Below are 19,814 nucleotides of genomic sequence, written 5' to 3' on the forward strand. Positions count from 1 at the left end.
AATTAGATAACTATATTTATACTTATATACTATATTATATATAATATATCATATATCATATAATATATTATGGATTATACTATATATATTTAAAATATCTATAAAATAGTTGTTATAATATCTATTAGCAATTAGATATTTTATGAAATATTCATATTTCAAAAAATACTTATCTTGTTGATGACGTCTCACGTAAAATAGTTTTCACTTTGTCGAAAGTTTCTGGTGTTGATTTGAAATAGTGATGTCGAGACCGAACGCTTGTCTTGGTTTCTTGTGGTTTCTAATCATCTTTCTGGTGCTCTGTTCTTCCTCCATGCTCCTCGTGGTCACCATTGGGTTTGACGCTCGGCCCCACGGTAGGCGCCAAAATGTTTCGGTGGATACTTTTGGGACCGAGAGACTAACCTACTGACGTGTCTGAGACGCTCGCTAGCTTCCAAACTCCTGCTACTGGTCGATCGGTGTTGGCACAAACCGATCGTCTCTTTCTTGACGAGGGAGGATGTACCTGCAAAAGGTACTCCGACGCCCAAGTTAGGCGTGTGATTTGAAGAGCCTCGGCTCTTGGTTGAATATTTAGTGAATGATTATCACTATTGAATATTTGAGAGTAACGTAGAGTAAATAATGCGTGGAACGTACCTGGCTTTTGGCCCTGGCTTTGTATTTATAATTTACCTCATGATACTGAGCTGATATAAGCCCAATAAAATATAAACAGAATAAGATATAAACAGATTACCTGAATATCCGATTGGTTGTTTGTAACCACTCGGTTAATATTTTATACTATACACACACCATTTAAAAACTTACCATATATAATAAGTCAATACTTTTCCAACTCGTATTTGCTCATCCTTTATATTTGGAAATATGATGACTAATAAGAAAAAGGTTGAAAAACCATATATTATTGACATGATCAACTTATAAATGGTAATCTAACAATTCACTCCTTTTAACTGAAATAAATATTAAAAAAGTTGAAAGAAGATATTGAATAAATGCAACATATTAAACCTGAAAATAACATCTCATAAAAAAAAAAGCAATAAATCGAACCTAATTTAAGCAAGAATGTCATTACAAAAATATTTTCTCCAAGAAAACTGCAACGATAATGTTAAAAAAACCAAAAACATTAATTTATAAAATGTGCCAAAACACAAGTGGTCATGTTGAATTTACTATTTGGGAATGCGATTCCTCTGTCCGTGCCACCCGTCTTTCTACGTTCACATCCATAAACAAGAGAAGAAGGAAGATTCATGGCCATGTAGTTGAACACAGTTGTTCATCCTGTAATCTTTCAAGATGGGACGAATCAGCCTTCTGCTTGCAGATTTCGTTCTGTCTTTCATGTGGGTATGCTCCGGTGTTCTTGTTCGCGTCATCGTCTTCCAACATCTTGGCTTCGGTCACTCACCCCTCGGTGAGGTTATCAAAACCACCTTCTCCGTCGCCAGCATGTTCTTCTTCGCCTTCCTTGTCAAGATTACGCGTGGCGGCGCCTACAACCCCCTCACCGTTTTGGCTGATTCTATCTCTAGGGATTTTAACTACTTCCTCTACTGCGTTGGTGCTAGAATCCCCGCACAGGTTCTGTTTTTCTTCTGTTATGAACAAATGAATACCCTTTTCGTTTTGGGTCTTTCTTTTCTTTTCTTTTTTTGATCTTGCGCTACCCCGGTTTTTTAATTAAATGGCCTGGATTGGAGATGCGAAGAAAATTGGTGGAAATGGAAATTTTTATTTGTGGGTCTGTCAGAAGTTTTCGTTGTGACGAATTAGCATTGGGACGTAAGTATGTGAAAGTTGACCTTTTTTGCCCCCTTTTGACTGTGATTGACTAGGGTTGAATTTCATGCTATTGCTGGTTAATCGTGTTCGATTTTGCTCTTGTTGCCTTGATTGAAAAGTTCAGAAGTATAGTTGGGTTAGATGATGATGGTACATTTTTTAGCATTGTTGGTTGATGATACTTTTTGTCTTTGTGCTATTGTGCCGGATTTGCTTGCACTGGACATCATTCAACTTAATAATCACGTGATGGGTGGAACATTTTAGATATTATTCAGATATCTTGATATTCTCAATGTGCAGAAGATGGCTTAACTACATTATGGATAGTTAGTTAAGATTTTGAAGCCGCCATAGGATTCCTTTGGAATTTGCTCTGAAGATTCAAAATTCGTGCTTTTCTCATGTTTGGACCGCAAAACAATTTTCTTGTTGTCTTGATTAATGACATACTGACATTGATTCATTGCCAAACTATTTTCATAAGTTATACGTTGAATTGTCATTGATGCATTCACGTTTGAAGTAGGTAAAATTCAAAATTTAGATTCATGTTTATACCTAAACTCCAACATTATAGATTGTAGAATTTACCTTGTGGGAATACCTTCCAATCCATGGATCCTTAATTTCATGAAATCAATCACGTATGTGATTCTTGTTGGCCATGCTAGAAAGCAACTTAGTTAATCACTTTCCTGCAGTTGCTTGTTTTCTGTTATACATCTCAACCATAGCCGTGATTGTCTCAAAACTCATCTTGAGTTGAAGAGTATCATTGAAATATGCATGTTTTTCAATCTCTCCAGGTGGTTGGAAGTATTATTGGCGTTAAATTTCTTATTGATACCATTCCTGAAGTGGGACAGGGACCACGTTTGAACGTTGACATTCATCAGGGTGCACTCACAGAAGGATTACTAACCTTTGCAATTGTAACCATTTCACTTGGACTTGCCACAAAAATTCGTGAAAATTTCTTCATGAAGACTTGGATTTCCAGCCTCTCAAAATTAACACTTCATATTCTTGGTTCTGACCTGACTGGTGGTTGTATGAACCCTGCATCAGTAAGTACTGCTGTATCCGAATTTTCTGTCATCAGAAAACTTTGGTCTTGTGAACCATAGAAGAAACCTTTGTTGTTTTCTTGCTAAGTAACCTTGGTTTGACTTGTTCAGGTGATGGGATGGGCTTATGCTCGTGGGGATCACATAACAAAGGAGCACTTCTTTGTATACTGGCTTGCTCCCATAGAGGCAACTATTTTAGCAGTGTGGACATTCAAATTACTGGTGCCGCCTGCAAAAGAAGATAACGCAGCCTTAAAACGTAAATCTGATTGAAGAAACTTAATTTTGTGCCAGATGTCTTTCCACTTGCTTAAAATATTTGTTTTTACAGTTTGTGGGATGAATATATGGCAAGCCAAGAACATGTACAGGTTACTAGATATAATCATGGATCAGAGTGTACTATTTTGTCAACTTTTGTGTTTTGTAATACTCCATGCTCTTCCAATTGTCTAATTCCATTTTTGCACGCGTGCATGACTCATGCATTCTACTTTCCTTCTGTCTTATTAACCACAATAAACTTTTCTGTCGGATACATGAACAAAGATGAAATGGCAAGGAAACTCACGAATGAACGGTGTTTTTTTTTCAAATGCAGAACACCACTGTTGACAATGTTATTTTATCATGATATGTTTCTTGATTCTTGGCATTTGCAAAATAAATGTCATTATTTATAAGAGACAAATCATAAGTACTTGTAAGTTAAAAGTCAAATTTGGGTACGAAATAAGCTTCTAACTTAATTTTAGTCTGTAAAGACATCAATTTCATTCTTTTTTTCATCTTTATGTATGAACATAGAATAATTATCTAACTGGCTTCTGGGAGTTTTTACACAGTTATGTAACATTATTTGCTAAGGACAAAAGTGAGTTATGTAACATAATCCAAGTTCTTTATAATTAAATATTGAGGCATGTTTTTCTGATTGACTTCTACTTCAATCCAAAAGATCCAACCTTACATTAAATACCTCAATTATAGAAGTACAAACTGTTACCCTGCGTGCAGAGCAGATTCCAAACATTTCATATAACTTGTTCCAAAGTACATTAGAATATTTATGGGGTGTGTATTTAATGTTATCCGTATAAAGATCATAAATGATCGATTCCTCCGTATAAAGAAAATGTTTCACAATCACATTAAATCTCACCTATGCATATGAACCTCAAAAGTTGTTTTGATACGCCAACAAGATCATGAATCTCATGGGATAAAAAATTAATAGGTGTTCACATGTGGTGTGTCTGTTAATCAAAAACATAAACTATATGTCTTCTCATATCATATTATAAACAACTTATTTTAATTAAAAATAATAATAATAATAATAAATTACAAAAGCTTATCAGACACTACTTCTCTTAATAATTATATGTGATGAGCTTTGGAAGTGATATATGCTTGTGTTTGTGTTTGAGTTGTTGTTTATAATCAATCCAAGATGGTGACAATTTCTCGATCAAAATTTCTGAAACAAATTCATTGAGTAGAAGAATGTTCTCCATTTTGATATCTTTAAGCAACTTGTGATATTCATTAATTTGAGACTTTATATCCTTATCTTCATTAATTTTCCAACGATAATAGTTCCCAACAACGAACATTTGTTTCAACACTGTATTTGAGAATTAACGAATCTCAAATAACTTTTATTTTTTTTATATGAACATTACACATCGAACGAATAATTGGAAAATGTACTAAGTAAATTATGAATTATTTTCAGATGATTAGTTTACATTAACATTAATATATCTATGCCCACAATCAACTTGCTATATTAATAAAAGATACCGCATTTAAAATTTGAGAGAAGAGTAAAAAATAAATAAATTAGATGACAAAAATTGAGAAACCTCAAATATAATTAAATAAAATCAATGAAAACAAAAGCTGAATAGAAGTGAAAATATATATCAAATGAGTCCTAAATTGGACAATAGTTTCAGGCCTTCCTAGTGATAAAGAAACATGCCAGTTTTTTCACTTTTGTCTTCACTTTATTGAATAAAAAACATTATTGAAAGTTGGTGCGATTAGTACCATGAGAAATGCATAGAAAATCCAAGTCCATGCCAGTTTTTTCACTTTTGTCTTTACTTTTGGACAGGTCACGGACCATTATAATGTTGTCTTTTGAGTTCGTGGAAGATTCTTGAAGAATCCCATTATTACTAACACAAATATTGTACAAAACTAAATCTTTAAGGTGGTTCTATTTAAAATCTTTGATTCTAAAGAGTAAAAGATCTAATTTACTAACTATTTCAGTCTGATAATTAATTGAGTCTTGTCTCCACCAAAACTTACATCTAAATAATACATCAACCTCTCTTTCTCTTTCATTCTCGTATCTATATTAATTTTATATAATTAATAATTTACTAAATATTTATCATTCTGGCGAGAAGTAATTACAAGTTTTAATTTTAATAACTCCACTTTTTACTATATTCTTCATTTTTTTTTTCATTTTTCGCTTTTCACTCTCTAATCTAAACAATATTTTAAGGATTTAAAAAATATCTTATTCTTGGTAAAACTTAAAATATTAGTGATTAACTAAAAAGTAATATTTACATGTTGAGGTTAATTGAATATATTTTTCCTAAAGTAAAACCATCGCTCTATCATGAGAGTTTTTACATAACTTGTTCCAAAATGACTGTGTAATAAAGGAAAAACACTGCTCAATTGACTAAAAAGCTCTATTTATATTTTTCTCAAACAAAAATATAAATATTTTGGATAATCTAATTTTAGAAACTTTTTCTTTTCTGTATTTATTTAATATCACAAATTAAAAATATATTACTGAGAATTTTAACTAAAGTTTATAAAAGTACTATACGTCAACTTTACAGTTTTATTTTTAACTTTAAGTAAATTTTAAGATTAAAAGAACCAAACCAAATGCCATCAGATGTTTTTCTTTTATTAAAAACTTTGAGACACTCTACAATATTATCATTGTTCAATAACTTCAACTCATTGAAATTTCTTTATCTTGTTCCAACAATATTTGCTTTAACCATTTTCATTCTCAAAAGGTTTATAGAAGCTTGAAAAAAAGACTCCAGGACTAGTTGTTAGTGATGAATGAGTCTTCTTACAAAGGATATTGTGGATAATGCAAAATTTGAGAAATAAACTTTATTAACTGACAATTGATGGATGAAGGTTGATTATATACTTGTTTTTACTGTCCCTATTTATGTATTCAGAAAAAATAGATATAGACATGGTTACTCTTCACTTAGTATATGAAATGTGGAATTCAATGTTGGCAATGTGAGAAAGATCATATACCAACATGAAAGGATAACATAAGTTGAATATTCATCTTTTTTTTTTTTTTGAGAAAATAGAGTCAATATTAATTGATTGTTGGATAGGAGGAACATATCTTTATTGTCTTGCTCATTCTTTAAATCCAAGGTAATTATATTATTAAATTAATTCTTTATTATATTTTTTATACGTCTTATTTATAATATATAATATTATGTTAATTTATGTTTATGTATTTTTAATATTGTAAATTAAGTGAATGATTAAGTGAAGATTCATAAATATGTGTCTCACATCCATATGTGAAACTTAATCATGAAAGAAAGAAATGTTTTATGAAGTACTTTGAGATGTGGATGTAAGGAGACATATAAATATAAAGTATGCAAATTTTTCAGATGGAAAATAAAATTTTGCATATGTTTGACTCTTTAAGGAATAGAAGTAAAGTGAATGTAAATCATCATAAATTATGTCAGAAACAAGACAATAAAAAAAACGAAAAAAATAAACAACACAATAAATATATTTATGTTTTAGTGTATCTCCCAAATAGAGAAATGTTTATATAATTAAGGTTTAAACTTTCGGATGGTTCTCGTGTTTATATAGAAATCTCAAATAGGTCATCATATTTTTAACTGTCTCAATTAGGTCCATATATTTACAAAATATCTCAATTGGGTCCAAATATTTGTAAAAATAAACCAATTTTGTCAAGTTGTCACAAACGGCGTTAAAATGTGCTGAAATGGATATACTGAAGTGGATATTTTATTAAAAATAATATACTGTCAGTAATGATATGGAATTTAATAAATTAAAAAAAATAAAAAAATAATGTAAGCAGAAAAAAGTGAGAAAAATGGCCTGCACTCAGAAAATCCACGAGAGAACCAATTTGAAAATCCTTCCAACCCTAAATCGTTACTGTCTGTTCATCTTTGCTGTCATCTCCTTTGCGAAACCAAAGCCATCGCACTACAAAACCGAATCGGAGACAAGTTGGTTTCACCCTTTTGAAACGTACTTGAATAGCAGGAGATCTTTCAAGCTATGACAAAATTTCCATGATAATATCTTGGTACAACTCCACAATTATCTCATCCCTTTGAGCTGCACATAATTACAGTAAAAAGTAAAAATTTGATTAATATATGTATGACAATATATGATTCACCATCTCTCTATTTGGTAGCAACAACCCATTAGAATGCACCCAATCAGCCCCAATCACCCTCGGAACGAATCCAAATCGAGAAAGAATCAAAACAGAGAAAGGAGGGGAAAAGGTGATACGCGCACACAGAGAAACGTGGCAGAGAAGAGGGTGAAGATAGTGTGATTAAATCTCACCGGAGATGGCAGCGGCGGACGGCCTAGGGTTCCGACGTCGCAGAGCGGCAAGAAGATGAGGGCTCCAACGATGAGGGATCCGGCGCGCCGATCTGCTCGATTTCGACACGTCGTCGCAGCCTCCGTGATCCTTGCTGTCCTCCTCCGTCTTCCGCGACAGTCGCCACACAAGAGCTTCCTCAGATCCACCCCTTCAGCTCCACCACCTTCTTCCTTCATCACCTTCTTCCTTCATCACCAGTTCTTCCTTCTCCAGTTTCCTCATGAAACGGACGACGGTGCTGCAGTTTTTTAGGGGGATAGCGAAGAAGACAAAACTCAGACTCTCAAATCCCCTTTTTTTTAATCGCATAATTTTTCTATTTTTATATATTTATTAAATTCCATGTCATTACTAACAACATATTTTTTTTAATAAAATATCCACCTCAGTATATTCATTTCAGCACATTTTAACGCAGTTTGTGACAACTTAACGGTTATGGCAAAATTGGTTTATTTTTACAAATATTTGGACCCAATTGAGATATTTTGTAAATATATGGACCCAATTGAGACGGTTAAAAATATGATGACCTATTTGAGATTTCTATATAAACACGAGGACCATTCGAGGGTTTAAACCTATAATTAAATACATAACAATATCTCATAAATTAAGTGATGTGAGACTAAATTAAACTCTACAATATTATCCGATTATTTATGGATCTCATGCACCAACACTTAAAAAATATAGTTTTTAAACTACTTAGACAACCTTGTTCTCTTTGTTGTGAAAGGAATTGGATTACCTATTCCTATATATATTACGTGAAAAGAAATAAAATGACACCTAAAAGGACGAGGGATTTAATATTTGTCTATGATAATCTTCTTCTTCTCTGAATAAACTCCTCAATGTACAATGGAGAGGAACTAAATTGTGAGATATTGCAGGAAATAACTTTTCTTTGAATGACAATGCAATGCTTCAAATTGCAAGCTTATCTCTTGGTGTACCAGAAGATTTTGGTGTTTTTTTAAACATTATAGGCGGCCAACAATATAGAACCATTTTTTCTGGTTTTTTGAATATTTGCTAGTTGCTGATACCTTTATCACATTCTGCATTTTATTGAAGAAATCACTCATGCATCAACTATAAATATTTTCTACACACTTATCCAATCATAAATTTTCATATATTGTAAACCTATTCATTTTTTTCTATAGCTACCGGAAAATCATACTGGAAATAAGTCCTTTTAGTTGACAGTAAAAAAAACTTACACAATGACAATGAACATCTATTTTTAAATTCTCTATTTAACTGTAGAGAAACAATACTGAATTCAAGAGAAACCAAATTGGCAAAATAAACCGTTGATGAGTGGGGTTTGAGGGAAATCTCATCAATATTTGCTGTTAAGACAAGAGCATCCAATTGGAACATAAGAGTGAGGAAAATATCGTTTCCTGATAAGTACCTCATAAGGCCAAGATTCCTAATGAACTTCTATAAAACCAAAATGGAGATACAAAAGGGAGTTTGGAGAAAAAAAATATGATTAAACTAAAAAGGACCTCATCGTGGTAAACGTTTCCTCACTGTCTTATACAACCATAATTTACTTTGGCAGCAATACTAGTAGCACTGAAGATGAACATTTTGATGAAGATCAGAAGCACATGGATAATTTAATCAAATTATATACAACTTCAGTACACAAGTTGCGGTTCAAACTCTGCCAAATCTACAGACCCTGATTCAATTGGTGGCATTAAATATGCAGCCAAGATTTCAGACACCAAGCCAGCAACCAGTGGAATCCTCTTCAAGTTCTTCACCAACGGTATGTCATCACTCTCACCAATAGCAAGAATCTTCTCGTTTAGCTCCACCATCCTGTCCAACTTCCTCTTGAATTCTGGGTTTTCAACATCAAGAACAGCTGGGAAAATCCGAGCTGTTGTGCGGTTTGTCTGCAAAATCATTTCAGAAATGAAGCTTGAGTAACTGCTTGTAATTTATGAGTTCATCATTTGTTCTTTGTTGATGAACTCTTACTAGTAATAGTTTTCTTAATCGTAACTCAAGGCTCCATTATTTTCATCTTATCATACCATGTTACTAAATTCATATTGGGACTGAATAGAAACAAATTGTCATTGTAACAAAGAGTAATGGAAGTTAAAACAAGAACAATAGTGATCTCAACAAGTATGCACACAGAAGCTAACCTCAATGATGACATGCATGTCAAACTCTTTTGTGTTAAGTCCAATGCCTTCATAGAAAGCCGTACGTTGGCAATCATTAAGATACATAGTGACATAAACCTGCAAGATAAAATTGAGATTTAAGTTTTAAGCACAGTTAAGAAGGTAAATGGTCTCAATCTTATGAAAAAAAGACATTCAAATGTGATAACAAGTTTCGCTGAGACATGCATTATATATCATTTAAGGTTTGTAGGATTCTGTATACTAACTTTTCACTTGTAATCTCTATTACATTCTTATGCTAGCAGCATTTGGCACTACATGTTATTGAGTTCATCATAAGAATCTTAAAAGAAGCCATAAGCAAAGGAGAAAAAATACCGAGAGACAGAAGAAGCGAGCCCACAACTTTGCCTTCCAGTCGTTTAGAAATTGTGGCTGTGCCTTCATAAGAGCGGAGAAGAAATCTCCATGTCTGTTCTCATCCTGGCACCAGTTCTCAAAGTACTTGAAAATGGGATAACATTGATACTCGGGGTTGGCCTTGAGATGTCTGTATATGGTTATGTATCTCCAGTACCCAATTTTCTCTGACAAGTATGTAGCATAGAAGATAAATTTGGGTTTGAAAAATGTGTATTTTCTAGCTTTGGTCAAGAAACCCAAGTCCAGAGCCAAATTGAAATCAGATAAACCCTTGTTCAAAAACCTGCCCACAATCAAAATGAGGTCATGCACAATTACAAACAAGATATCAAATAGAAAATGAAAGGATAGTTAAGAGATGAAGGCCAAAGGTGTGGCCGTACCCAGCATGCCTGGCTTCATCCCTGGACATCAGAGAGAAAATCTCAGCCACCACAGGGTTGGTTTTCTGTAAAATAATAAATCAGTCCAAGAACGAGACACAAAAAAATTGCATAAAGCACAACATTGTACGAGATAGTTCACTGTAAAGACATGGACTGTAGCAGAACTACATTAACAGACCAACATCAGAACAACATAATCCTAGTACTTAGAACTGCAACAGCTATGGAAAAGAACAAAATTTGCCTCAATGACTATCTATATTTTTCAATGTCACCCAAAAACAATCTTACTAATGCATTGACAAGATAAAGTGGTAGAATTTATCATACTACAAACAGTAATATTAGTTGAAGGTTAGATTTTTTCTCTCTCTCTGACGGTGTCTTTAATTATACTGTAGTTTAATTTTTCCTTTGAAAGTCGAATGATACCTTGAGCCTCCTTCCAAGCTCTTTGTAGAGAAGGAAGCCAGAGAATTCAGCAGTGCAGGACCTCTCAAGGAACTCCACGAAGATCTGTCTGAGGGAGCCTTCAAGTTTATCAGCCGCTTCCTTGAACTCCTTGTTCCTGACGAAGTGGGTCTGGTTGTAGTCAGTCTTGAACTCCTGAAGCAAGGCCACAAACTCCTCCTGGTTGAGGTTCTTGTTGATCTCAGTGTTGAAAAGGGTCTCCATCTCATCGAAGTCGGTGGTGTAGAACCTTGGGGTCAGAAGGCTCTCCTTGATGCCCTTCTTGCTTGTCTTTGCGGAGGTGGATGGTGGTGGGGTGGCAGTGGCAGACATTCTTATGGTGCTGAATTTGGAGTATGAACCCATTCTGGGGCTGCCAAATTTGGGACTCACATTGGAAATTGGTTTCACAAGAGCCATCTCTGCAGCCATGTTTGGTTTGTTGAGGATGCTACAAAGGTTTGTGTTTGAGGTTGAGGACCAAGGAATGGCAAGCATCAAGGACAAGAACTGAGGAAGTTATAACTTGGATTGGGTGTGATAGAATCTCATCCAATGAAATCTTTGAAAGTTAATTGAAACTTGACACGTGGCAGGTGGTGTAAGCTTCTTCTTGCTTTATGATTGGTTGTGATGATTACATGTAGATCACAGCCTGTGGCTTTCTGGATACTTGTTTGTCTTGTTCAGATTATTTTAAATAAGTGAAAAAAAGAGTTATATTTACACATCAATTTTACACAGACAAGTACACAGAAAAAAAAAAGGAGAGTATTTGTAACATAAAAACAGAAAAAAACAGTGCTCTCTGAAAAGTGCTACGTGAATAATTTAATTCTTTATAAAATAAATGCTTTAGATTATGCTTGTTGATTTTTTATTTTAATTTTTGTTCAAGAAATTGTGCTACGTTGCAATAAAAATGTCTTGCAACAAGGATATTGCATCTGATTAACCTTTAACACTCAGATTTTTTATTCTATGGACGCAAAAGCAGAACCAATAGCAGTCATTGAGGGACAGAGCCTACAAACATGAATAAAGACCACACAAAACCCGGCCAATGGAACAAAAATACAAATGTAAAACAAAAGCTCGGCCACAGAAATTCCTTTTTTTTTTTTTGTATTTTCATTTTATTTAACATTAAAAATTGAAAGAAACTCTTGAATATCCTTTTGGGTAAAAATAATATATACAACTTTGGGATAATATTACAGATTTTTAGATATGATAGTCTTTTTTTTTAATTGTCAGGGCCACATTTTAAAATAAAATATGTTTGAGAAAGCAAAGAGTAACCACACCAATATATGTTTCCTCATGTTATACTTCCATTCAAAATTTTACACAAACATTCCCTTTATTTTAAGCACGTTGTATTTTAAGTACATAATAATAGAGAATATGGTAATGGGGTAAACATTATAAAATGTAGATATAGTTTTAGAAAATCTAGAAAAAGAAAATACTCTGAGCAAAATAGCAGTGCACACTTTTACTTACTTCTAACTCTCCATCTTCTATATAGGAGGGGTAACTACTCTAACATTAGCTAAAATTTATAAAAAATCATAAATTAATTTATTAAATAAGTGATATTCCTAAAAAGCTTGTGTTGTGACTTTCAATAAATTTTAGTAAATAATAAAAGTATTCAAGAGTTTGATAATACACTTTATAAAAAAATAAGTTGACTAAGCCAAAAATAAGTATTTTGTGGTAATAAAATTCAATGTGAGCTGAGTTGAGTGAAACTGAAGTGTCTTTTCCCTTTTCTGATCCTAGATTTAATTTTAATTAAGTTGGAGGTTCCCTCAAAAAAAGTTTTTGGATGACATATTTTAAGTTTGTTAATTCAATGCATTGAAACCTATCTAGCGATGACCTAAGGAGAGAAAAACATAATTGTTACAAAATGAAATTAGTGCACTACTTACAGAAAATCTAAATTTCTAGAGTAAATAAAAAATGATCCGATGTAGAGATCTTGACAGAGGATTGAGTGGAAGAGATAGGCACACCAGGAGCACCTATCATAAACTTAGCCAGACAATCTTTCTGCATTATTTTGAATGCAAGTGGCATTTACAGCTTACAACAAACACTTGCCACACTTTTATGCTAAAATGAGAGAGAAGTGCAAGCTCAATCTCCCCATTTCCAGCATGAATAGCATCAAAGAACTTGCATGAGTCAGCATATTGAAAATTCTTACAAAACCACAAATTGCTGCAAGTGTGGATGGAAGGAACCAAACCATCCTCAGTGTTTACTTCAAGGCACACAAGCAATCAGAGGACCGGCAGCAAACCTGAAACAAAGGCCAGCAAGGAAGGAAATGTCTTAATAGTGAAACTAAAATCACTTTCTCTTTTTGTACAAAACCACAGTATCCTTCATTAGAGACAATCCTGTTTGAATCAGGTGAGAACATTACAGACAGCATAATCCCCACCCCTTCTCAAAGTATTATTCAGCACAGTTGCATGCTCAGGACTCAAACTTGAAATCATTGGTTAAATTGGAACAACTCCACAGGAATTACTTCATAAGAAATACATTTTAACTGAATTTAAGTATGGTTTTAGGACCACCTTACTTAATCTCATGTCAGAATATACACTTTTGAAAAGGATCAAGCTTAAGGAACATCTCATCCATGAGCATCCCAAAATTTTCCAGAAAAAACAAGGATGAAGAGTGAGAAGACAACCTCTATGCATAAAAACTAAAAGCTGGCATTGGGGCTTAATGTGGGTGATTCCTGCTATTAGTTTCCTTATTTGTGTAGGTTCCATCAGAAGTAGTGTGTCTTTGAGCAGACTCTCTGGCTCTTCCTCCAGCATGGGAGCTTTGCACATACTCTTCCATTTCATCTTCACTTATGCTTTGGAAATTCAAAACCGTTGCGTTGGATGTTCGTGCCGAGCCTTTTGCATCATCCTCGATGCTGTAGAACGGATCGAAAGACCGCTGCCCCTCATCTGCAAACTTTATGTCATCATCAAAATTATCAAAATCAAAATTTCGCAGAAGTTCAGGAATAGGTAAACGACCATCTTCTGCACGCATAGATCCCATTTCAAGGTCAATTTTCTCCTTTGGGGTCAAAATTCCATCCGCATTGTTTGGAGTCAGCGATCCCACCATCATGTGTTCATCCTCCACAACAAATCCTCGGAAGTTATTCTTCGAACGAGGAATGCTGGAACAAAGTGTTTCATTGATATTTCTGCATGATCCCCTATTGAATGGGTTGCCTTTTTTGTCATACTGATATCGGAAGTTCTCATAAGTTGTCTGCAAGACAACAAATCAACAAATTATATGTAAAGGTTATGGATAACGATTGAAAATGAGAAAAGAAAGTTTAACACACAAGACAAAAATCATTGATTATCAGAAGTTAAAAAAGGAATCAAATCTACTTCTATTAGAAAGAGAGATCAAACTATTTATAGTGTTTGATCAACAAGCAATTCACCAACTGTACAACAGCTACCCACTAAAACAATAGTTAAAACCAGAAGCAGAAAGCAAAAAGCTTTATCCTTTATCCTTTACAATCTTCAACCAATAAACAACAATCTAAATCTAAGCAAACAATGGATCAAAATATTGGCCATATGGACAAGTCCCTGAAGAACGTTGCAGACAAGTTTCCCAGTAAGCTTCTTATTAAACTCAACTCGAGTCAGCAGAGTCACTTCCAAATAGAAAGAAAAAGAAGCTATCTTGAACATTAAAATATAAGTAAATTATTTGAGTACCCTGAAAATCAATGTACATTTACTGAAAGAAAACGAAGTTATATTAATGGCCAAACTCAACACGATGAAAGCGTTAAACCTGAGCAGAACCTCAAGCCTGAATGAACATGACATTAGAAAAAATAGTATGAGATTGGAGACCGAAATTTTTTTACCTACCTTCTCTGCAACAGAGAAAACAAAAGTAAGTTCATCAAGTTGCCAGGAAAGGACGTCTTGAATGGCTACACAATCTGTTATTTAATTTGATTTAAGCCAATCTTACTTGTGCAAACTATTACTATGATTTATTAAGCTACCGAAGATGTCAACTAAATATCCCAATATCATCAATGATACTTCATCATCCATAGCTAGCACAACGTCCAAAAAATTATTGTTTCTATGAATAACGGAAAAATAAAGTCAAACTTTATAAATATATAGCAGCTTTTTAGCTAAGTACATATTTCAAATTCAGCTACAATACCTAGTGTTCTGTTATTGTCTCACCTTTTCTCCATTTGCCATCCTCTTAGAAAATGAAAGCATAAAACTTTGATCATTTCAGTCATTATTAAACTTTTGTTGAACCAAAACCAGTGTGCTACTTAAACATTAATTAAAGTTCCTAAATTTTAGTTTTCTTTTTTTGTACCAAACAATTTCTCTTCAATAAATCCAGCTAAATTATATGTTCCTGTTAGTGATTTGATGCTAAAAAAATTAGCAACCATTGAATAAGAAATGGTTATGAACTGTTTCATATTTTTGTGAAGTAAAATAATCACCTGGTTTGTACAAATGAGATAGAAATGGAAAGTTGTGAGGCCACCAACAAACCAAACAGCTATAAAGCAGTATATCATCAGAAAATCTGCTAAATAATCATGTGATATTGTCCTCCAAACATTTTGCTGGGAAACACTGATACAAGTGAACACGAAGACGTATAGGCACAAAATGGTTGATGTCAAAATGAACATGAAGAAGTATCGATAGTTACGCTGCAATTATGTCAAAGAACTGTTAGTTCAAGAACTGAAATGAAGTAGACAACTGGGCAGTATCAAAAGAAAGAAAAACATGTTTCTGTTTCTAACAAATGAAGCCATGTTTCTGTTTCGACATTGGTATTACTCTGAGGAATTGAATTTCTCAGCTTTTGAGGAAATGTTACTGACCAAGAAAACTACAACCACATACTAGTAGCTTGTATAAGAAATAGTAGTTTTCAATCAAAAGATTTTAAGAAGATCACGGAAACATTAGACGATGAATATAAATTAAATTATCTCCCACTGGATACTTAATGCTAAGTAATGTGTCAAATAATCAAGATAATATTGCAAAACTAGATTTCAACTTTATATTAACTTATACTTGAGTAATATGCCACTTAATTTAAGGTGATCATCACTCTAATCAGAGAAACTTTCAAAAAGGAATAGCAAACAGCCTAGAGGTTTTCATGTTTTTTCTCGCAGAATAAGAAAATAACATAATGAAAATATTCACACTCATTTGTGCGGTTTAAGTGTCAATTCATTAGATCTATCTTTGGAGTGTTTAGAAAAGATTGTGACATTACAGAACATAGATGTCATGGCAATTGTAGAAACATACTAACGTCACTCACTTGTGTTGTAGTCATCAAATAGATCAGAAGATCAGTATTGCCTACTTTAATGTTTATTCAATAATTCTTTTGAACTGATATCCCAGTAGCATAAAAGAAATTTGGATAAAAATATGTAACAATATCTCATTGAAAGTTTGAAACTTCACTTGTTACAGTATAGTGGACTTACTGTTCCAATGCACTGACCAACCCAGGGACAGTGATGATCAAATCTCTCGACACAATTGTTGCATATAGAACAATGAGAAGTACGAGGAGGGCGATAAAGCAAGCATGTATCACAGAACTTTACTTTCACTATGTGTCCATTAACAACAACATCTTTAGTTCGAGGTAGTTTCAGATGAGGGGTTGCGCCATTAATCCATTCCATGGAAGGGGTAGGTATATCAAATGTATCGTCAAATTCAGGAGGTCTTGAATTTCTAGGGACAATTCCAGGATCTCTCCCAGAAGTCATGAGGAGGAAAATTAAATCCTGCATGAGTTATCAGACATATTAGCTTTTATATTCAAGATAAGAAAGGAATGCTGACCATATAAGCTATGATGAAAGAAGGGAGCAAGGATAAACCAATCATGAGTATTAAAATGAAGTGATACCATTATCTTGAGCTGGTCTTGTACTATAATAGTGTGTTGTTTTCTACACAACTTCTGACACATTAATATTAGTCAGAATGTTCTTTCCTCTCTTGTATGTTATATATATATATATATATATATATATATATATATATATATATATATATTACTTCTTTCCTCGTAATCTCAAAATGACTGATAAAGAGTTTGATCACTGTTTCCCCTACTCTCCATTATCAAATATTAGTTTCAATATCAGAGGGCTCTTGCTTGAAAAGGTATGTTGGGGATATGAAATATTATTTGGCGTTTACCAAATTGCTTCAGTTTTTAGAAAAATTGGTCTTTCATAATTCAACAACTATTTGACGTTGGGGAAAAAGCTATATATTTTGTTAAAACTAAAGGGTTAGAAGTATATTCCTTTTGCCCTTACATTAAAGTTTAGAAAATAAGTGAATCCTTAAATATCATGTCTTGCTGACGTATTAGATAATCCCATGTGTATAAACTATGCATGTTAAAAGATTGGATTACGATTCTGTAGCTGAAAAGAGACAATACACAAGAGAAAATGGTAGAGAGATGCATAAGATGACAACTAGTTTATGTAAACTCTCCAGGAATTAAATGCCAATGGTATTTACCAAAAAAGTGAGAACTGCACCCACAACCACTACAGGAAACCAAAATTCATGAGAAAGCTCATCATTCTTCTTGATTTGAAAATATAATTTTAAACAAAATGCAATTGCAGGTGCAGCGATTAGGAATGTCGTAAGAAACAGGGAAGCAACATCTGGACCAAATATCACCCTCCCACCACAGAAAAACTTCTGAAAAAATTCAAACAAAGAAGAATTAGTGAAGTATAACATGCTTGTTATTACTGCAAGATATCCAATCACACCTATATAATATTCTATTACTTTTCAACCCAAAACATCAAGGTAAAAACTTCCAAATGGTAAACATATAGAAGCTTAAAAAATCCACAGCCCTGTCAAATTCATCTATTAAAATGAAATTTTGAACAAAAGAAAAGTGTTCCCATTGAAGTGGCACAGGTACATAATAGCTTAAAATCATCAAAACATCATCTATTCACGTTTGCCGATTAAAAAAGCAAATAAATAAAAAAACATCATTGATTCACATTTACATAAAAATGATTACACAAGATTAATCTCCGATTTGCAAGCGTTAATTTTTTCCCCTAATTTACCATCAACCCTCTAAAGCGATCAAGCAAGCATCGATACAATTGAAATTCTCGATCAAAAGCAACATTCATCATGTTGGAACAAACATTCCACAACTGAAAAGATATTGAATCATGACCCAACAAGCAATCTATTCATAAAAAAAATAAAAATAAAAAAAGACATAATTGAAGCATAGACAAACAAGTACAACAATTCCAACAAAGATTGAATTGTGACCGAACACAATCTTTTCATGATAAAAATTGAATTGTGAGATATGAAAACCAATTCAAAACAAGAGTTGAGATGTAATCTCACGTTTCCTCCCCTCCAAACTTGATAGACCCTCTTTTGTTGCTGACCCACATTGCTAGGAGAACCCCCCATTTCTGGATTTGACTTTCCAGACATGGCAGCAGCACCTCGTGTGTCACCAAAACTGGACTCTTTCCTTGTCAAAACCCATAAACCCAATTCAAGTCCCGACCCAGAAACAAAAATCCTCTTAAAAATCCAAAATGTTCTGGCTTTCCTTATGAGCCTCCTTCTGCAGTGGAAAGGGACAATGCAGATGAAAGAGAGAAAAGGAGATGAGAGAAGAAGAGAAAGAGATAGAAAAAGAGAGAGAGAGAAAGAGGTGTTTGGAATGGCAGCAATTGAGAATCAAGCTGTGACGCCAAATCCAAACGAGAAAATTTGTGGGGTTGAAGGGATCATTGGAAGATGATAATCTCCATGATCCTTTTGTAATCAATTCCTCCCTCAGAGCTTCTGAGCTTTTCTTAATATTATTTTCTTCTCTTTCTCTCTCCCTCTCTTCTCTAAGTTTTTTTTGTTTTCTCTTCTCTCTCTTTCTCCCTTTCTCCTTCGAATCCAAAGTGCTGACAGCTTCGGGGGTGTTCTCGGACGGATTTCCCAATTCTTCGCGGCTTTTACGCGCGTAATGTTTCTTTTTCTGTTACATTACAACACTACAACCTTTCCTTTTCCGTTGCTCACAACATTCATAAATGCTGTCATACCAATGTGTTTTTTCCCTTTTGGTTTCCAAAATACATCATCACCAATCATGAATATCGATTAAATAATACTCACATAAATATTTATTTATAGTTTATCATTAAATCTTCCTAACAAACAACCTTCTTCTGAAAATATTATGTTGTCTCTGTGTATTATTTTTCTCATAAGTATAAATATAAAATAAAAAGTTACACGATGACTAATAAAAAACATAATTACTTTTAAGAAATGAAAAAATGTCGAAAAGCAAAAGGCCAACTCACGGTACTGAAAAAACAAATAAGATGTAAGAGAAATTTATTCAGAAAATTTAATTTCAGAGTTGATTAAATTTAACAGTAAAGACATTTTTAACTAGTTGTAGAATGTACATTAAGGGAGTCAACTAATTACAATTATTGCCCCCAAAAATCTTACAAAATATTTCCAACCTCTCAACAACAAATATAAGATGTAATGAGTACGTGAATTTTTTCAAAAATCAAAAGAAAAAATGAAAACACGAATCTGAAGCATTTCTTTCATACATTGTTGTAGGAATTTGGATAGGATGGAGATAGGTTTAATTGCGAAAATTTGGTTAAGTCAGTTTTAAAATCATA

The 19,814-nt window shown here is 33.4% G+C and overlaps 3 protein-coding genes and 1 long non-coding RNA gene across 6 annotated transcripts; 1 reads left to right on the plus strand and 3 right to left on the minus strand.

The window, feature by feature from the left end:
• The first annotated feature begins 1,178 nt into the window (after positions 1-1,178).
• LOC124835459 (putative aquaporin SIP2-1) lies at positions 1,179-3,348 on the plus strand. Its single transcript, XM_047310380.2, has 3 exons — positions 1,179-1,605; positions 2,616-2,876; positions 2,988-3,348. Exons 1-3 carry the CDS (start codon positions 1,321-1,323, stop codon positions 3,150-3,152), a joined length of 711 nt encoding a protein of 236 aa, XP_047166336.2. The 5' UTR covers positions 1,179-1,320; the 3' UTR covers positions 3,153-3,348.
• Positions 3,349-7,066: 3,718 nt separating this feature from the next.
• Positions 7,067-7,978, minus strand: LOC148197379 (uncharacterized). The gene is made up of 2 exons (XR_015780035.1): positions 7,539-7,978; positions 7,067-7,298 (listed from the first exon to the last, which is right to left on the minus strand). It is a non-coding gene; the product is annotated as an uncharacterized LOC148197379 (long non-coding RNA).
• A 938-nt stretch (positions 7,979-8,916) lies between these two features.
• LOC124835461 (magnesium-protoporphyrin IX monomethyl ester [oxidative] cyclase, chloroplastic) lies at positions 8,917-11,518 on the minus strand. The gene is made up of 5 exons (XM_047310382.2): positions 10,988-11,518; positions 10,553-10,617; positions 10,125-10,452; positions 9,762-9,860; positions 8,917-9,503 (listed from the first exon to the last, which is right to left on the minus strand). The coding sequence occupies exons 1-5, from the start codon at positions 11,501-11,503 to the stop codon at positions 9,240-9,242; spliced, it is 1,272 nt and encodes a 423-aa protein (XP_047166338.1). The 5' UTR covers positions 11,504-11,518; the 3' UTR covers positions 8,917-9,239.
• A 1,381-nt stretch (positions 11,519-12,899) lies between these two features.
• On the minus strand, positions 12,900-19,247 carry LOC124835463 (putative protein S-acyltransferase 4). Of its 3 annotated transcripts, XM_088092288.1 has the most exons (7): positions 18,508-19,247; positions 17,632-17,820; positions 16,569-16,877; positions 15,549-15,764; positions 14,065-14,308; positions 13,722-13,992; positions 12,900-13,319 (listed from the first exon to the last, which is right to left on the minus strand). In XM_088092288.1, the coding sequence occupies exons 1-6, from the start codon at positions 18,598-18,600 to the stop codon at positions 13,757-13,759; spliced, it is 1,287 nt and encodes a 428-aa protein (XP_087948414.1). In that variant the 5' UTR covers positions 18,601-19,247; the 3' UTR covers positions 12,900-13,319; positions 13,722-13,756. The 3 variants fall into 3 exon arrangements, with proteins under 3 accessions (XP_087948414.1, XP_087948413.1, XP_087948415.1); XM_088092287.1 differs by having other exon boundaries at positions 13,722-14,308; XM_088092289.1 differs by lacking the exon at positions 15,549-15,764 and having other exon boundaries at positions 13,722-14,308.
• Positions 19,248-19,814: the final 567 nt, after the last annotated feature.

The sequence above is a fragment of the Vigna umbellata genome, chromosome 6, assembly GCF_029865625.1.
Source record: "Vigna umbellata cultivar VRB3 chromosome 6, Vumbellata_1.0, whole genome shotgun sequence".
Lineage (NCBI taxonomy): Eukaryota > Viridiplantae > Streptophyta > Magnoliopsida > Fabales > Fabaceae > Vigna > Vigna umbellata.